Genomic DNA, 16,545 nt, shown 5'->3' with positions numbered 1-16,545 from the left:
GATAGCGGGAGAGCTGGCCAAGGACGGCACGTTCAAGAGTTTTGGAGAGAAAAGAAAGAAGGGATACTGGTCTGTAGTTGTTGACATCGGAGGGATCGAGTGTAGGTTTTTTCAGAAGGGGTGCAACTCTCGCTCTCTTGAAGACGGAAGGGACGTAGCCAGCGGTCAGGGATGAGTTGATGAGCGAGGTGAGGTAAGGGAGAAGATCTCCGGAAATGGTCTGGAGAAGAGAGGAGGGGATAGGGTCAAGCGGGCAGGTTGTTGGGCGGCCGGCCGTCACAAGACGCGAGATTTCATCTGGAGAGAGAGGGGAGAAAGAGGTCAGAGCACAGGGTAGGGCAGTGTGAGCAGAACCAGCGGTGTCGTTTGACTTAGCAAACGAGGATCGGATGTCGTCGACCTTCTTTTCAAAATGGTTGACGAAGTCATCTGCAGAGAGGGAGGGGGAGGGGGAGGAGGATTCAGGAGGGAGGAGAAGGTTGCAAAGAGCTTCCTAGGGTTAGAGGCAGATGCTTGGAATTTAGAGTGGTAGAAAGTGGCTTTAGCAGCAGAGAGAGAAGAGGAAAATGTAGAGAGGAGGGAGTGAAAGGATGTCAGGTCCGCAGGAGGCGAGTTTTCCTCCATTTCCGCTCGGCTGCCCGGAGCCCTGTTCTGTGAGCTCGCAATGAGTCGTCGAGCCACGGAGCGGGAGGGGAGGACCGAGCCGGCCTGGAGGATAGGGGACATAGAGAGTCAAAGGATGCAGAAAGGGAGGAGAGGAGGGTTGAGGAGGCAGAATCAGGAGATAGGTTGGAGAAGGTTTGAGCAGAGGGAAGAGATGTTAGGATGGAAGAGGAGAGAGTAGCGGGGGAGAGAGAGCGAAGGTTGGGACGGCGCGATACCATCCGAGTAGGGGCAGTGAGGGAAGTGTTGGATGAGAGCGAGAGGGAAAAGGATACAAGGTAGTGGTCGGAGACTTGGAGGGGAGTTGCAATGAGGTTAGTGGAAGAACAGCATCTAGTAAAGATGAGGTCGAGCGTATTTCCTGCCTTGTGAGTAGGGGGGAAGGTGAGAGGGTGAGGTCAAAAGAGGAGAGGAGTGGAAAGAAGGAGGCAGAGAGGAATGAGTCAAAGGTAGACGTGGGGAGGTTAAAGTCGCCCAGAACTCTGAGAGGTGAGCCGTCCTCAGGAAAGGAGCTTATCAAGGCATCAAGCTCATTGATGAACTCTCCGAGGGAACCTGGAGGGCGATAAATGATAAGGATGTTACGCTTGAAAGGGCTGGTAACTGTGACAGCATGGAATTCAAAGGAGGCGATAGACAGATGGGTAAGGGGAGAAAGAGAGAATGACCACTTGGGAGAGATGAGGATCCCGGTGCCACCACCCCGCTGACCAGAAGCTCTCGGGGTGTGCGAGAACACGTGGGCAGACGAAGAGAGAGCAGTAGGAGTAGCAGTGTTGTCTGTGGTGATCCATGTTTCCGTCAGTGCCAAGAAGTCGAGGGACTGGAGGGAGGCATAGGCTGAGATGAACTCTGCCTTGTTGGCCGCAGATCGGCAGTTCCAGAGGCTACCGGAGACCTGGAACTCCACGTGGGTCGTGCGCGCTGGGACCACCAGATTAGGGTGGCCGCGGCCACGCGGTGTGGAGCGTTTGTATGGTCTGTGCAGAGAGGAGAGAACAGGGATAGACAGACACATAGTTGACAGGCTACACAAGAGGCTACGCTAATGCAAAGGAGATTGAATGACAAGTGGACTACACGTCTCGAGTGTTCAGAAAGTTAAGCTTACGTAGCAAGAATCTTATTGACTAAAATGATTAAAATGATACAGTACTGCTGAAGTAGGCTAGCTGGCAGAGGCTGCGTTGTTGACTATGTAGGCTAGCTGGCAGTGGCTGCGTTGTTGACACTACACTAATCAAGTCGTTCCGTTGAGTGTAATAGTTTCTACTGTGCTGCTATTTGGGGCTAGCTGGCTAGCTAGCAGTGTTGATTACGTTACGTTGCGTTAAAAGAACGACAATAGCTGGCTAGCTAACCTAGGAAATCGCTCTAGACTACACAATTATCTTTGATACAAAGACGGCTATGTAGCTAGCTATGTAGCTAGCTACGATCAAACAAATCAAGCCGTTGTACTGTAATGAAATGAAATGAAAAATGTGATACTACCTGTGGAGCGAAGCGAAATGCGACCGGATTGTTGAGTGCGGAAGTTCTGTTCGGTAGACGTTGGCTAGCTGTTGGCTAGCTAGCAGTGTCTCCTACGTTAAGGACGACAAATAGCTGGCTAGCTAACCTCGGTAAATTAAGATAATCACTCTAAAACTACACACTCTAAAACTACACAATTATATTGGATACGAAGACAGCAAAGACAACTATGTAGCTAGCTAACACTACACTAATCAAGTCGTTCAGTTGAGTGTAATAGTTGTGCTGCTAATCGGTAGACGGTGGACTAGCTAACGGTGGACGTTAGCTAGCTGGCTAGCTGCAGGGCAGTGTAGACTGCGTTAGGACGACGAAATACGATAATTACGCAATTATCTATGATACAAAGACGGCTATGTAGCTAGCTAAGAAGAAATTGCTAAGATTAGACAAATCCAACCGTTGTACTATAATGAAATGTAATGAAATGTAATACTACCTGCGGACCGAGTGCAGATGCGACCGCTCGCTCCAACCCGGAAGTTGGAACTACCTATCTCTCTGATTTGGTCCTGCCGTACATACCTACACGTACGCTACGGTCACAAGACGCAGGCCTCCTAATTGTCCCTAGAATTTCTAAGCAAACAGCTGGAGTTAGGGCTTTCCCCTATAGAGCTCCATTTTTATGGAACGGTCTGCCTACCCATGTCAGAGACGCAAACTCGGTCTCAACCTTTAAGTCTTTACTGAAGACTCATCTCTTCAGTGGGTCATATGATTGAGTGTAGTCTGGCCCAGGAGTGGGAAGGTGAACGGAAAGGCTCTGGAGCAACGAACCGCCCTTGCTGTCTCTGCCTGGCCGGTTCCCCTCTTTCCACTGGGATTCTCTGCCTCTAACCCTGTTACGGGGGCTGAGTCACTGGCTTACTGGGGCTCTCTCATGCCGTCCCTGGGGGGGGGGTGCGTCACCTGGGTGGGTTGATTCACTGTTGTGGTCAGCCTGTCTGGGTTGGCGCCCCCCCTTGGGTTGTGCCGTGGCGGAGATCTTTGTGGGCTATACTCGGCCTTGTCTCAGGATGGTAGTTGGTGGTTGAAGATATCCCTCTAGTGGTGTGGGGGCTGTGCTTTGGCAAAGTGGGTGGGGTTATATCCTTCCTGTTTGGCCCTGTCCTGGGGTGTCCTCGGATGGGGCCACAGTGTCTCCTGACCCCTCCTGTCTCAGCCTCCAGTATTTATGCTGCAATAGTTTATGTGTCGGGGGGCTAGGGTCAGTTTGTTATATCTGGAGTACTTCTCCTGTCCTATTCGGTGTCCTGTGTAAGTGTGCGTTCTCTAATTCTCTCCTTCTCTCTTTCTCTCTCGGAGGACCTGAGCCCTAGGACCATGCCCCAGGACTACCTGACATGATGACTCCTTGCTGTCCCCAGTCCACCTGGCCATGCTGCTGCTCCAGTTTCAACTGGCCTGGGCCCTAGGACCATGTCCCAGGACTACCTGACATGATGACTCCTTGCTGTCCCCAGTCCACCTGGCCATGCTGCTGCTCCAGTTTCAACTGTTCTGCCTTACTATTATTCAACCATGCTGGTCATTTATGAACATTTGAACATCTTGGCCACGTTCTGTTATAATCTCCACCCGGCACAGCCAGAAGAGGACTGGCCACCCCACATAGCCTGGTTCCTCTCTAGGTTTCTTCCTAGGTTTTGGCCTTTCTAGGGAGTTTTTCCTAGCCACCGTGCTTTTACACCTGCATTGTTTGCTGTTTGGGGTTTTAGGCTGGGTTTCTGTACAGCACTTTGAGATATCAGCTGATGTACGAAGGGCTATATAAATAAATTTGATTTGATTTGAAATCAAGGATCGGTAGGATGGTCAGTTTTACGAGGTTATGTTTGGCAGCATGAGTGAAGGAGGCTTCGTTGCGAAATAGGAAGCCAATTCTAGATTTAACTCTGGATTGGAGATGCTTAATGTGAGTCTGGAAAGAGAGTTTACAGTCTAACCAGACACCTAGGTATTTATAGTTGTCCACATATTCTTAGTCAGAACTATCCAGAGTAGTGATGCTAGTCAGGAGGGCGGGTGCGGGCAACGATCGGTTGAAAGCATGCATTTCATTTTACTTGATTTAAGAGCAGTTGGAGGTCACGGAAGGAGTGTTGTATGGCGTTGAAGGTCGTTTGGAGGTTTGTTAACACAGTGTCCAAAGAAGGGCCAGAAGTATACAGAATGGTGTCATCTGCGGTGGATCAAAGAATCACCCGCAGCAAGAGCGTCATCATTGATATATACAGAGAAAAGAGTCGGCCCGAGAATTGAACCCTGTGGCATCCCCATAGAGACTGCCAGAGGTCCGGACAACAGGCCCTCCGATTTGTCACACTGAACTCTATCTGAGAAGTAGTTAGTGAACCAGGCGAGGCAGTCATTAGAGAAACCAAGGCTGTTGAGTCTGCCGATAAGAATATGGTGATTGACAGAGTCGAAAGCCTTTGCCAGGTCAATGAAGACGGCTGCACAGTACTGTCTTTTATTGATGGCGGTTATGATATTGTTTAGGACTGTTTAATGTATGAAATACCATTAAACGGTGTTATACATTTACATACGTGTACTTTGAAGTTACCGGTCAGTTTAGTTCAAGCGTGCGAGACAAAATTACACAAAGTGTCTGTCAAATGGTATGTATTATTATATATTATGAAAGGATATAAGTCATGGTTCTAAGAAAATATTCCAATAATTGAATATATACGGTAAAGAAGTCAATCTAACTGGACCAAAACAATGGAAATGCCATGGAAATGCATGGGGAAAAGATCTGTGCGGGGAAAGATTCAGAATACCCTCATTGCCCCCCAGTAAAATTAGCCTACATTTAGGCTATTATTCCTGTGTATTTCACACTATGTTGAGGTAGAAATCTGAGTATAATGCTTGTATGGATGTTAACCCTAACACATGTTCATGTCACCTTAACCAATCAACTGCATTACAGTTCAAAATGTCCTTAAATACCACCACCAATTTTTGATGCTAGCTATGCTACCAGTTTATACGAACGGGAGTTAGCATTTAGCCGTCACTTCTTCTAAACCTTAAAAGGGACCATTTCTAAATGTTATGCAGGGAAAACAGCGAAATAGATACACATCGGACTTTAGTAACCACATTGTGGGCCTGTTGCTTATACCAATCATTACGGATTTGACAAATATCTACTTTGTTAGATCAGATTTGTTAAATGTGCACCAATCCAACGTCCTCCTTCTATTCCCCAGTCTGCTTTCCATTGACCTCTTTAATGCATTTTGCATTGATGTAATGCTCTCTCTCTCCTCATAGGATCTTCCCCAGAGAATACCTACTGCAACACATCCACCTGTACTCACTGGCTGACCTGCAGCAGGTAAGACACACAGGCTGTTTTTAGGCCATGTCTACACTTGATAGATGATGCAGCTTTTGTATTCTGATCATGGAGTTCTGATCACGGAATTACGAACATGCCATGCATGCTTCTACACTAGGGATCATCAACTAGATTTTTTTTCTTGAGGGGATGGTCAGTGAGACGGAATATAATTACAAATCATTTGTAGATTTGCAAATTGACTGCAAGAAGCACAAACGGATATCATATTTGACTAAAACATCATCATTTCAAACCTTGCTTACGTTTGTTTACAATCACGTGTCTCTCTATTATGCGTGGGAATACTTGGGAGCAGAATTCCAAAATTAAAATAACTATAATAGAATTAATAGAATTCCTGTTGTTTTTACAGCCTCATGTTTTTTTAAATGACATTTTCTTAAACTTTGGGGGCCAAATAAAACCACTCGTGGGACAAATTCGACACGAGGGCCACCAGTAGGGGAACCCTGGTCTACACCTACATTTTAAATATGTCAACCGTGTCTACATGGTGTCCGGATTCCCTTATCCCACACTATATTCAAATGCCTGTATGCATTCTGAAAATGATGGAAAAGGCTAAATCTGATAATAACACAACAGTAGCCCACTACTGTAACTAACTAGTCAGCTAACCTCTCTAACTAGCCAGCAAGCTAGCTAGCAAAGCTAAAGGGATTGAAAATAAGTTAGCATTTATGAAGCCAGCAAACACATTCCTCATACACTAGGAATGCATTTCCTCCAACGTTTAAAAGGATACTTTGGGATTTTAGCCATGAGGTCCTTTATCTACTTCCCCCAGTCAGGTGATTTTGTATGTCTCTGTGTCCAGTATGAAGGAAGTTAGAGGTATTTATGCGAGACAATGCTAACTAGTGTATGCTAGCAGATACCCATAGACTTCCAATCAGACGGAAGTTAGTATTGGTTCACAAAACTACTTCTAACTTCCCTCTTAACTCTGGGGAAGTAGATATTTGGTATTTTATTAGAATCCCCATTTGCTGTTGCAAAAGCAGCAGATACTCTTCCTGGAGTCCACAAAAAACATGAAACATAATACAGAATGACATAATGCAGAACATCAATAGACAAGAACAGCTTAAAGACAGGACTACGTACATTTTTTTTTAAAGGCACATGTAGCCTACATATCAATGCATACACACAAACTATCTAGGTCAAATAGGGCCTCATTGACAAAATATAGATAAAGGGCCTCATTGACAAAATCCCGAAGTATCCCTTTATTAAACCCCCTAAATTCAATCGAATTAGCATAATTAAACAATTCTCTGAATTATCACAGTGAATTATTGTAACGTTTGTTTATGTGTGAAAAAAATGTCATTCGTTCAGTCAGTTTAAGCTAGAGATATCTGTTTTTTGCATTGGATGCGTCTATATGTTGTTCCATGTCGGGAATCTGTTATTGAGTGCGTTTGTATGGGCTGATGGCAGTTTTTTTCATCAAATAATGTTTTCTCGTTTTTTTTTGTTATGCTTCAAGGGGTCTTAAAATTCTAAATCAAATAGCAAAATTATACTTGGTATGACCTTAAAACAATTCCATATACACTATATATACAAAAGTAAGCCTCACAAGCCCACAGAAAGGGAGTGCTGAAGCACGTAGCGCGTAAAAATCATCTGCAGCACAAGAACTGTTCGTCGGGAGCTTCAATAGACTGGGTTTCCATGGCTGAGCATCCTCACACAAGCATAAGATCACCATGTGCAATGCCAAGTGTCGGCTGGAGATCTCGCCACCATTGGACTCTGGAGCAGTGGAAACACGTTCTCTGGAGTGATCAATCACGCTTCACCATCTGGCAGTCCGACGGACTAATCTGGGTTTGGCGGATGCCAGGAGTACGCTACCTGCCCCATTGAATAGTGCCAACTGTAAAGTTCTGTGGAGGAGGAATAATTGTCTTGGGCTGTTTTCATGGTTTGGGCTAGGCCCCTTAGCCCCTCCTTAGTGGAGGGAAATCTTAATGCTACAGCATGAAATTACAATCTAGACAATTCTGTGCTTCCAACTTTGTGGCAACAGTTTGGGCATGACAATGTCCCCGTGCATAAAGTGAGGTCCATACAGAAATGGTTTGTCGAGATCGGTGTGGAATATTTGTCTAAATATTTTTATATTGTTTTGTATTTTTTACCTCTTTCTCCCCAATTTTGTGATATCCAATTGGTAGTTACGGTCTTGTTCCGTCACTGCAACTCCGAAACACAACCCTGCCAAGCCTCTCTGATTCTTGACACACTGTTTGCTTAACCCGGAAGCCAGCCACACCAATGTGTCTGAGGAAACACCGTACAACTGGCAACCAAAGTCAGCATGCATGCGCCGGCCTGCCACAAGGAGTCGCTAGAGCGTTGTGTGGAAGAACTTGACTGGACTGCACAGAGCCCTGACCTCAACCCCATCAAACATCTTTGGGATGAATTGGAAGCCAGGCCTAGTCGCCCAACATCAGTGCCCAACCTCACTAATGCTCTTGTGGCTGAATGGAATCAAGTCCCCGCAGCAATGTTCCAACATCTAGTGAAAATCCTTCCCAGAGGAGTAGAGGCTGTTATAGCAGCAAAGGGGGGACCAACTCCATATTAATGCCCATGATTTTGGAATGACATGTTCGACGAGCAGGTCTCCATATACTTTTGATCATGTCGTGGGGTACCGCTCACTCCCTCTCTTTCTCTGACCCCCCCCCCCCCCTCCCCCTCTCTTAACAACCCAGGGAGAGTCCATAGCCCTCTTCTCCCCCTTCCCTGCTCCCTCCATGTCCCCTCTCCTCCTGGCCCATTCACTAATTACACACATTCAGAATCAACAGGCAGAAAAACAAGAGTGTGACAGTCCACCATTCTTCCCTACATCCCCTGCCCTGACACTGTCTCTCTCTTCCCCCTCTTTTGCTATCCTTCTATCTCCTTTCTCCTCCGCTTTACCCCCTCTATCGCTCTGTACTTCTATCCCCTCTCACTCCTCTCTCTATCCCTCTCTCCCTCTGTCTCTCTTTCTCTCTCTGGGTGTCTGCGTGTGTCACTGTCACATTCTCCAGTGGACTGCACACAACACTCAGACAGGTTATGATGCCCATGTCAAACAAACTCTAATAGATGGCTTAAAGATTACCTCAAGTTGAGGACACCGCAACATGCTACTACAGACATGCTGCTGTAGGCAACTTACTCGGGGCTTGACAACTGCTTTAAAAGTTGCAAACAGCTCAACAATTCAGTGATAAGCAATGATAAATTGATGGATGGCTGCATTTGTTTTCCCCATAATTGATCAACTATATCAAAACCTATTTGCCAAGTATACTTTTCCCCATACATTTTCTCTCTTGCTCTCTCTTTTCTCTCTTGCTCTCTCTCTCTCAGCTTCTTAATTGGCTTTCCATATTAACGAGCTGTTTCTTTTATTTCTCCTGAATAATCAGAGCTCCTTCATCAAGCCTGGCTTTTATTGTTGCCCAGCGAGATCAGTGAAGGCTGAACCGTCTCTCCCTGGCTAGTTATAGACTAGGCCCAGTCCTTCATAGAAAGCAGCAGTGCACTTGGCTCTTTGCTATTGAACTCCCAACAAACGTGTCCTATTTGGAGCAGCCTCTGTCTTTAAACCATCAGACTGTTGGCCATATTTGTTTGCCCAGGGCCTGCCCAGAGGCTGGACTTGTTTGGCTACTGGCCCTTTTGTTGCTTCATTGAAATGTTTTTTTGCTTTTCCAGTTGTAAAGTAGTGGGATGGGGAGATAGGCTTGTTTTGGAGGACTGAGGAGTACCATATAGATGCTAATTGTATTGTGTGTTGTGTACCGGGGCAGCAGTCCTAGTCCTGCCAACGACCTACAAACAACTGGAGGGGACAAAGGGGCATTGAGCAGCCCCGGCCCGGCCCGGATTGCACGGTGGCCATGGTGACACGCACATACGTGCGATAGGGCAGATTCCCACACTGACACCCTGGCATACAACTTAAGCACACCACAGGCTATCTAGTAGCCACACTGACGAAGACACAAGGACTTCCTAGTTGAGCCCAGATACAGGCATAGACACAGGCATTAGGCATGTATGCCCTTACACTGGCACGCTCATTGGAATAGGGGCATGTTGGTCATCTTGAGAGCTGTTGGGTAAATGGTCATTTTTCAGCGTTTTCTGAACTGTAATATATTGATTTTAAACTCAAAAGTTGCACATATTTTATTTTTTAAAGCTCAAACACCGCTGCCTCTGTCCCACACAGACATACACGGACATTCTCTCGATCTCTCACTCGCTCTCATCCATAATCACACACACACACACACACACACACACACACACACACACACACACACACTGGGGCTGGTAGTAATCCTGTTTGGTGAGAGGGGTGTTATCCAAACAGAGCTCACCCTGTCTTTATGTGTGTAATCCGGGTGGCTTTCTGAGCATCACTAATGGAGGCCCGGCCTTCATCAGCGGAACACTAGAGAGGGATAACGTAGCGGGTGTTAAACAGAGGTTTTAGGGGATTAAGCCGTTTGGACCACAAAGCCCCCCGCACGGGACAGGGCCAGATGGGTGTGACTTTATGAGGGGTGGGGGGTGAGGAGGATTTGATTGAGGGGTGTTGGTGGAAGGAGGGAGGAGGAGGGGGGGGGATGCTGGGGCTGGTGTTCCAGGAACATTCACAATGACACTGCAGCGAAGGAAGGCAGCTGCAGGCAGGACAAACGAATGGTAGCCCCTCTCTTCCCCGCTCTGTCTGCACCTCTCCCTCAGACCGGCTGTAGGTGTGGTTTCACTTCTCTGAGGAGAATGTATCCACCTGGTTGGCAAAGAAAGGGAAACCTGGGGCTACTGCCATTTTCTGCTTTTTTCCCCCTAAAGCATCTCCCATTCACACGTCTCCTGCCCTTTCTCTCCCTTCAATTCCAACTCTCTCTATCTCTCTCACTTCCTCACTCTCTCCCTCTGCAACTTTTGCCTTCTCTCTGTCCCTTTCCCTCCTCTCTCCCTCCCTCTGTTTCCCTTCATCTCCCTCTCTCCTTGTCCACTGAGCATCAGTCCCAGTCAGAACCCAGTGTGGTGTGTTGCCAGTCGTGTCTTGATTACCCCTGGTGTCAGCATTGATCAGGGGTGGCATATATCATCTGGGTTGGGCTTGGCTAGGGGATGGGGAACACTGCCTGGCTGGCTGGCAGGCTGCTCTGCCTGACTGGCTCTCTGGATTGCTGGCTGACTCACTAACTGGCTGCTCTGCCTCACTGCTCCACACTACACACAGCCTTTGATTGCTGGGCTACAGCCTGGCTCATGTCACCATGCTAGACAGCATTATTCACAGTGTTGTAGCTCTCCCAGACTGGGGTTGCCACAGCCTCCGGGCTGGAGGGATGGAAAGATGGAGGTGTGGTGCGTTTTCAGCCACTGCTTGAGGAGTTATTAGGACTATTCCTGGTTGTCGCCCATTCTCTATGTAGTTAGTCATGAGCTGTTGTAGACCAGTTAGTATTACATTATGTAATCTCTCATTCTCTGTCCAAACCATACAGACATAACGTCCCCCTCCCCTGCAGAGCACCTTTTCAGTTATCCATCCATTGTGTGTATGTATGCATGTGCGTGCGTGTGTAGGAGTGGGGGTCGGGGTGGTCTCCTCTCCTTTCTTCGTTCTCCTTTCACCTTCAGCCCCCCTCCTCACCCCCATCCTCCTTCTTCAGCTTCTCCTTCCCTCTGTCCCCCTCTCCCTCTCTCTCGTCTTTTCTCCTTCTCTTCTCTCCTCCAGGCTGAAGAATGCCTGGCAGGCCTTAATTGGTGCAGCCCCAGCGCTGCCAGGTGTAGCCACTTGTCTCTGCCCCCTCAGCCTCCCTCAGTGTTCTCTGGAGGTCCACTCAGGCCCGCTCCCTTCCCCAGCTCCATTCAACAGAGCCACAATGCTCTCTACCAGGCCCTCACCAATCAAAGGCCCTGCCGGTTTTTAACTACTCGCCCACCGGCATTCACATATCATTTTTTGCTAAAACGGCCCCCAAAAAAGGAATTCCCCCCGCCCCCCAGGCCTCTCCAGCCAGCCTTTCTCCCAGGGCCTTCATTAGTTTTGATGTAAATTCCCGATGTGAATTCCTGACGTGAACTCTTGTCCATCTCCTCTATGTGCTGCGCTGCAGTGGCTCCCAATGGGACCTGTATTAAAAGTGTTTATCCTCACAGGGAAAATTCTGCTGTCTTCTCTCTGTATAGTAGAATATATTACAGCAGTACATTCTTATAGATGGGAAATAGAATGGTTGAATTAGAATGAGAATGTTGAAAATGTTTCATTTGAATTCTATCGTGGAGAATGAGGAAGAGAATGTTTTGGAAAGTACATTTTATTTCACTTCATCCATTATTCCATTTTTTTCCTTCTCTCTCTCTCTCTCTTGTCTATCTTCATCTCCTTCCTTCCCTCTCTCTCTCTCTCTCTCTCTCTCTCTCTCTTGTCTATCTCCATCTCCTTCCTTCCCTACCTCTCTCTCTCTCTTGTCTATCTCCATCTCCTTCCTTCCCTACCTCTCTCTCTCTCTTGTCTATCTCCATCTCCTTCCTTCCCTACCTCTCTCTCTCTCTTGTCTATCTCCATCTCCTTCCTTCCCTACCTCTCTCCATCTCTCTTGTCTATCTCCATCTCCATCTCCTTCCTTCCCTCTCTCTCTCTCTTGTCTATCTCCATCTCCTTCCTTCCCTACCTCTCTCTCTCTCTTGTCTATCTCCATCTCCTTCCTTCCTTCCCTACCTCTCTCTCTCTCTTGTCTATCTCCATCTCCTTCCTTCCCTACCTCTCTCTCTCTCTTGTCTATCTCCATCTCCTTCCTTCCCTACCTCTCTCTCTCTTGTCTATCTCCATCTCCTTCCTTCCCTACCTCTCTCTCTCTCTCTTGTCTATCTCCATCTCCTTCCTTGCGTACCTCTCTCTCTCTCTACAGGTGATTGATGGGAAGCTGGCCCCCTTTCTCTCCAAGGTGATTAAGTTTGCCAGTTCCCACGTCTTCAGCTGCAGCCAGTGCAGAGAGAAGGGCTTCATCTGTGAGATGTGTCAGAACGGACAGGTCATCTATCCCTTCCAGGAGAGCGCCACTAAGAGGTGAGGCCCCTTCATGCGCAGATATAGGATCAGCTCAATACTTCAACAATCTTAACCTTTTTAACTATTCAGGGTAGCAGAGAAAACGGATGTTAGAGACTTGCGTGATGGCATCCTGGAAGAAGGAGTAAAGAGCAGTGTTAATTACACACTGGCAGGGGCACGGGTGACAGGGAGAACATGGTGTCCTGCTGGAGAGGAACAGTTCATCCCCATAGTGCCTTGCTCCGTCCCTGTTTCTGTCCTTGTCTCCCTCTGCCTGAGCCTTATGACATGCCACTGTTAAGGAATGGCCCTCTCTCACCTCAGGGAGGTTTCATTCACTTTGAAGAGAACAAGACAGGAAGGGGGAGAAGAGGAGGAAAGAAGATCCTCTCTTTTACAGGAAGAGGATGGTGGAGATGAGGAGAAGAGAGGACACAGAAGAGGACAGCGTAGAGGACAGAGGAGGGATCGCCAGACGTGGCTGTGCTGCTCTTGGCCAGAAGCCCGAGAGCGAGACAGGCAGATAAAACATTCATTAATGTCTAGTCTGTCCACACACTCTTAAATTATTGATCTCTGCTGCCTCAGCTCACACATCTCTCTTCTGGGTTAACGGAGAGCCTCTGGAGGCAGGGCCATGAGAAGCAGAGGTGTGTGTGTGTGTGTGTGTGTGTGTGTGTGTGTGTGTGTGTGTGTGTGAGTTACAATCTTTGCCGAAGTGAATATATGATATATATTAATCTGTGCTCAACTAGCTTTAAAGGTATCGACTCCCCACACAAATGTTATGCTATTTCTTCAGCTTACAGAAGATGCTGTAGACTAGAGCTAATGATTTAATTGCAGTGCTTGGTACACACACACCCTTCACTATCAGGCTGGATGGCACACCTGAACCTTTGACCAGGGTTTATTGCCCTTGGCAAGGAAGGATCACGTTAACTGATAGTGATAGTAAACCAGTTATACTGTAGTAAGAGTAACAGCTTAGTCAGACTTTGGCCCCCGAGAGCAGGACCTGCTCCTTTCCTGGTTGCATCAGCTTTACCACCTCATCCATGACATAGCCTGGGACACTCAGTTCGTTAGCCTGCCATATAGACTCTGTTAATCATCAATAGGTGAACAATTGGATTCTTTGGGACCGGTGCCCCATTTTGATTGGAGTGGCTATGAGTATGTTGTGTCGGATGCATTCCATAATCATTTCTGAAATATGTTCTACATTGTTTGTTCCAATTTTACCTTCTAAATGTCACTACAAATGTATTTCTTTTCAGGCAAAGTAAATGCTTTCACCATTCTATGTTCCAGAAGTTTTAAGGTGAACTGTGTAGCCTAGTTAAGTGGATGCTGAACAAGGTTTCTCTCGTCTTATCTTCTATACATACAGTGGGGCAAAAAACGTATTTAGTCAAGTTCTCCCACTTAAAAAGATGAGAGTCCTGTCATTTTCATCATAGGTTCACTTCAACTATGACAGACAAAATGATATTAAAAAATCCAGAAAATCACATTGTAGGATTTTGAATGAATGTGTATAATGCTGTCCTGTCCAACAGATACCTGGGAGGGTTGGTAATGTGATCAATCTTCCAGACGGGGCTGGACAGGGCTGGGGTGAAACTAATGTTTATCCAGTCTTTTAGTACAGTGATGTGTTCATCTGGAAATGTATATCTGGAAATGTATATCTGGAAATGTATATTTAACAGCTCATACATTTCCGACATCTGTGACCAACCTACATGCTGAAACTAATATGCTTTTTCCCCCCCTTCAGATTTGTGTTGTATTGATGTTTGTGACTCTGTGCTTGGTCTGTATGTGTGCAGATGTGATGGTTGTGGAGCGGTGTTCCATACAGAGTGTCATCAGAAGGCCCAGCCGTGTCCACGCTGCGTACACAGAGAGCTCCACCATAAGAGAGCCTCGTCTTTCTGGAGCCCTGACGACGATACACCAGGCTGCGTCACACTGCCTTACCAGTACACCTGATCACAAATACACACACACACACACACACACCTACACACACACCTGACACCCGGAGATCACACACACACGCAGACACACACATGCAGAAACACACATGCAGACACACACACACACACACACAGATTGAAACAGCGGTGCCACTCCACAGAGCTACTCTCACCAAAGTCAATGGAAGCATGTGTGTTTGTGTGTGTGAGCCGGCCAGGATACACAGTGAGAGTGTTGATGACTAAGAAAGGGTTATGCTCTCTCACACACACCTGCTTTGTGAGCTACGCTGACGTCACTCTCACCTGGATGAGATGGATCCCAACGCAACACCCACCGGAGAGGAACTGCTCTGCCTCTTAGCCTCTCTGCTATGTGCTATCATCACACACACACGCACACAAACACAGACAACACAAATAAAGGGAGAGGGACCATGCTGACTCAACAGCAGTAATGCGTCCTCTTGACTTTCTGGACACAGTCGCACACACACACACACATCTGGAAATGTACATTTCCAGCTCATACATTTCCGACATCAGTGACCAACCTACAAGCTGAAACTAATATGCTGTTGGTGTGATGTCACTATAGCCTATATCTGGACTCTGTTGGTGTGATGTCACTATAGCCTATATCTATAGCCTATATCTGGACTCTGTTGGTGTGATGTCGCAACTCGCTATATATTTGGACTATATATCTGAACGCTACATGTCCCTACTTCACCACGCTGCCCCTCTGCCCTTCACTCTCTCTTTATCCTCCCCTTCACATGTTTTTGCACTATTTATGCATGTTCATTAGGATGTCAAGCCACAGACTGGGTTAGTAGCCACTGTATTTAAGGATGAGTTTGCTTATTTAACTCACCTATTAGCTCTTAGAGCCCCTCTAACCAACCAACCTTTATCCAGACATATTCAATAGGAGGGTCCAAGTGGGGGACGCTTATTATGATCAAGACACACTTGAAACTAGAATGAGATTGAGTCATAGTAATGTTCAAATCGCATATCATCCTATCATGTATACTTTTTCCTTGAGCTTGATAGGGGCAACTACTCCCTACTGCTGTCCTATGGGGCTAGAGGCTGGTGGATGTATTGACTGTCTCCATTATACTCAGTAGGAAAGGCTCCATCAGGTCAGCCCTACATCTCCAGGCCTCAGCCACAGAGGGCCCAAATTACAGTCCATGGAAAAGACCATGCAGGGCTTAGTTATGTTACGCAAGCCATCTCAAACCCACAGGAGCTGGGACTCATTCTACTGCTATGACTCAGTGCTCTCACTCTAGAGCCATATATATATATATATACATATATATAAGAGAGAGCGAGAGAGAGAATATATATGGGGAAAAGTATAGAGATTTGGTGAGGGGTGTCTATGACTCCCAGTAGTGTGACTGGTCAAAGCTCAAAGAACTGGCGGTGGAGGATGAGAGCCCCAGTGTGTGTACTGTATGTGTGAGAGCCCCAGTGTGTGTACTGTATGTGTGAGAGCCCCAGTGTGTGTACTGTATGTGTGAGAGCCCCAGTGTGTGTACTGTCGGTGTGAGAGCCCCAGTGTGTGTACTGTCGGTGTGAGAGCCCCAGTGTGTGTACTGTCGGTGTGAGAGCCCCAGTGTGTGTACTGTATGTGTGAGAGCCCCAGTGTGTGTACTGTGTGTAGCCCCAGTGTGTGTACTGTCGGTGTGAGAGCCCCAGTGTGTGTACTGTCGGTGTGAGAGCCCCAGTGTGTGTACTGTCGGTGTGAGAGCCCCAGTGTGTGTACTGTATGTGTGAGAGCCCCAGTGTGTGTACTGTATGTGTGAGAGCCCCAGTGTGTGTACTGTAGGTGTGAGAGCCCCAGTGTGTGTACTGTATGT

At 47.1% G+C, this 16,545-nt stretch overlaps 1 protein-coding gene across 1 annotated transcript in view; it reads left to right on the top strand.

Annotated features, from left to right (window-relative positions):
* LOC115110324 (pleckstrin homology domain-containing family M member 3) overlaps positions 1 to 16,341 on the top strand; it is a 53,146-nt gene extending 36,805 nt beyond the window's left edge. Inside the window, 3 exon segments of the mRNA XM_029635898.2 lie at positions 5,491 to 5,554; positions 12,541 to 12,698; positions 14,519 to 16,341. Of these exon segments, the coding sequence (XP_029491758.2) occupies positions 5,491 to 5,554; positions 12,541 to 12,698; positions 14,519 to 14,681 (385 nt within the window). The 3' untranslated portion in view covers positions 14,682 to 16,341.
* Positions 16,342 to 16,545: the final 204 nt, after the last annotated feature.

Source organism: Oncorhynchus nerka, linkage group LG3, assembly GCF_034236695.1.
Source record: "Oncorhynchus nerka isolate Pitt River linkage group LG3, Oner_Uvic_2.0, whole genome shotgun sequence".
Classification (NCBI taxonomy): domain Eukaryota; kingdom Metazoa; phylum Chordata; class Actinopteri; order Salmoniformes; family Salmonidae; genus Oncorhynchus; species Oncorhynchus nerka.
Note: the sequence above shows the minus strand (reverse complement) of the source record. Positions and strands in the feature narration are given on the sequence as shown.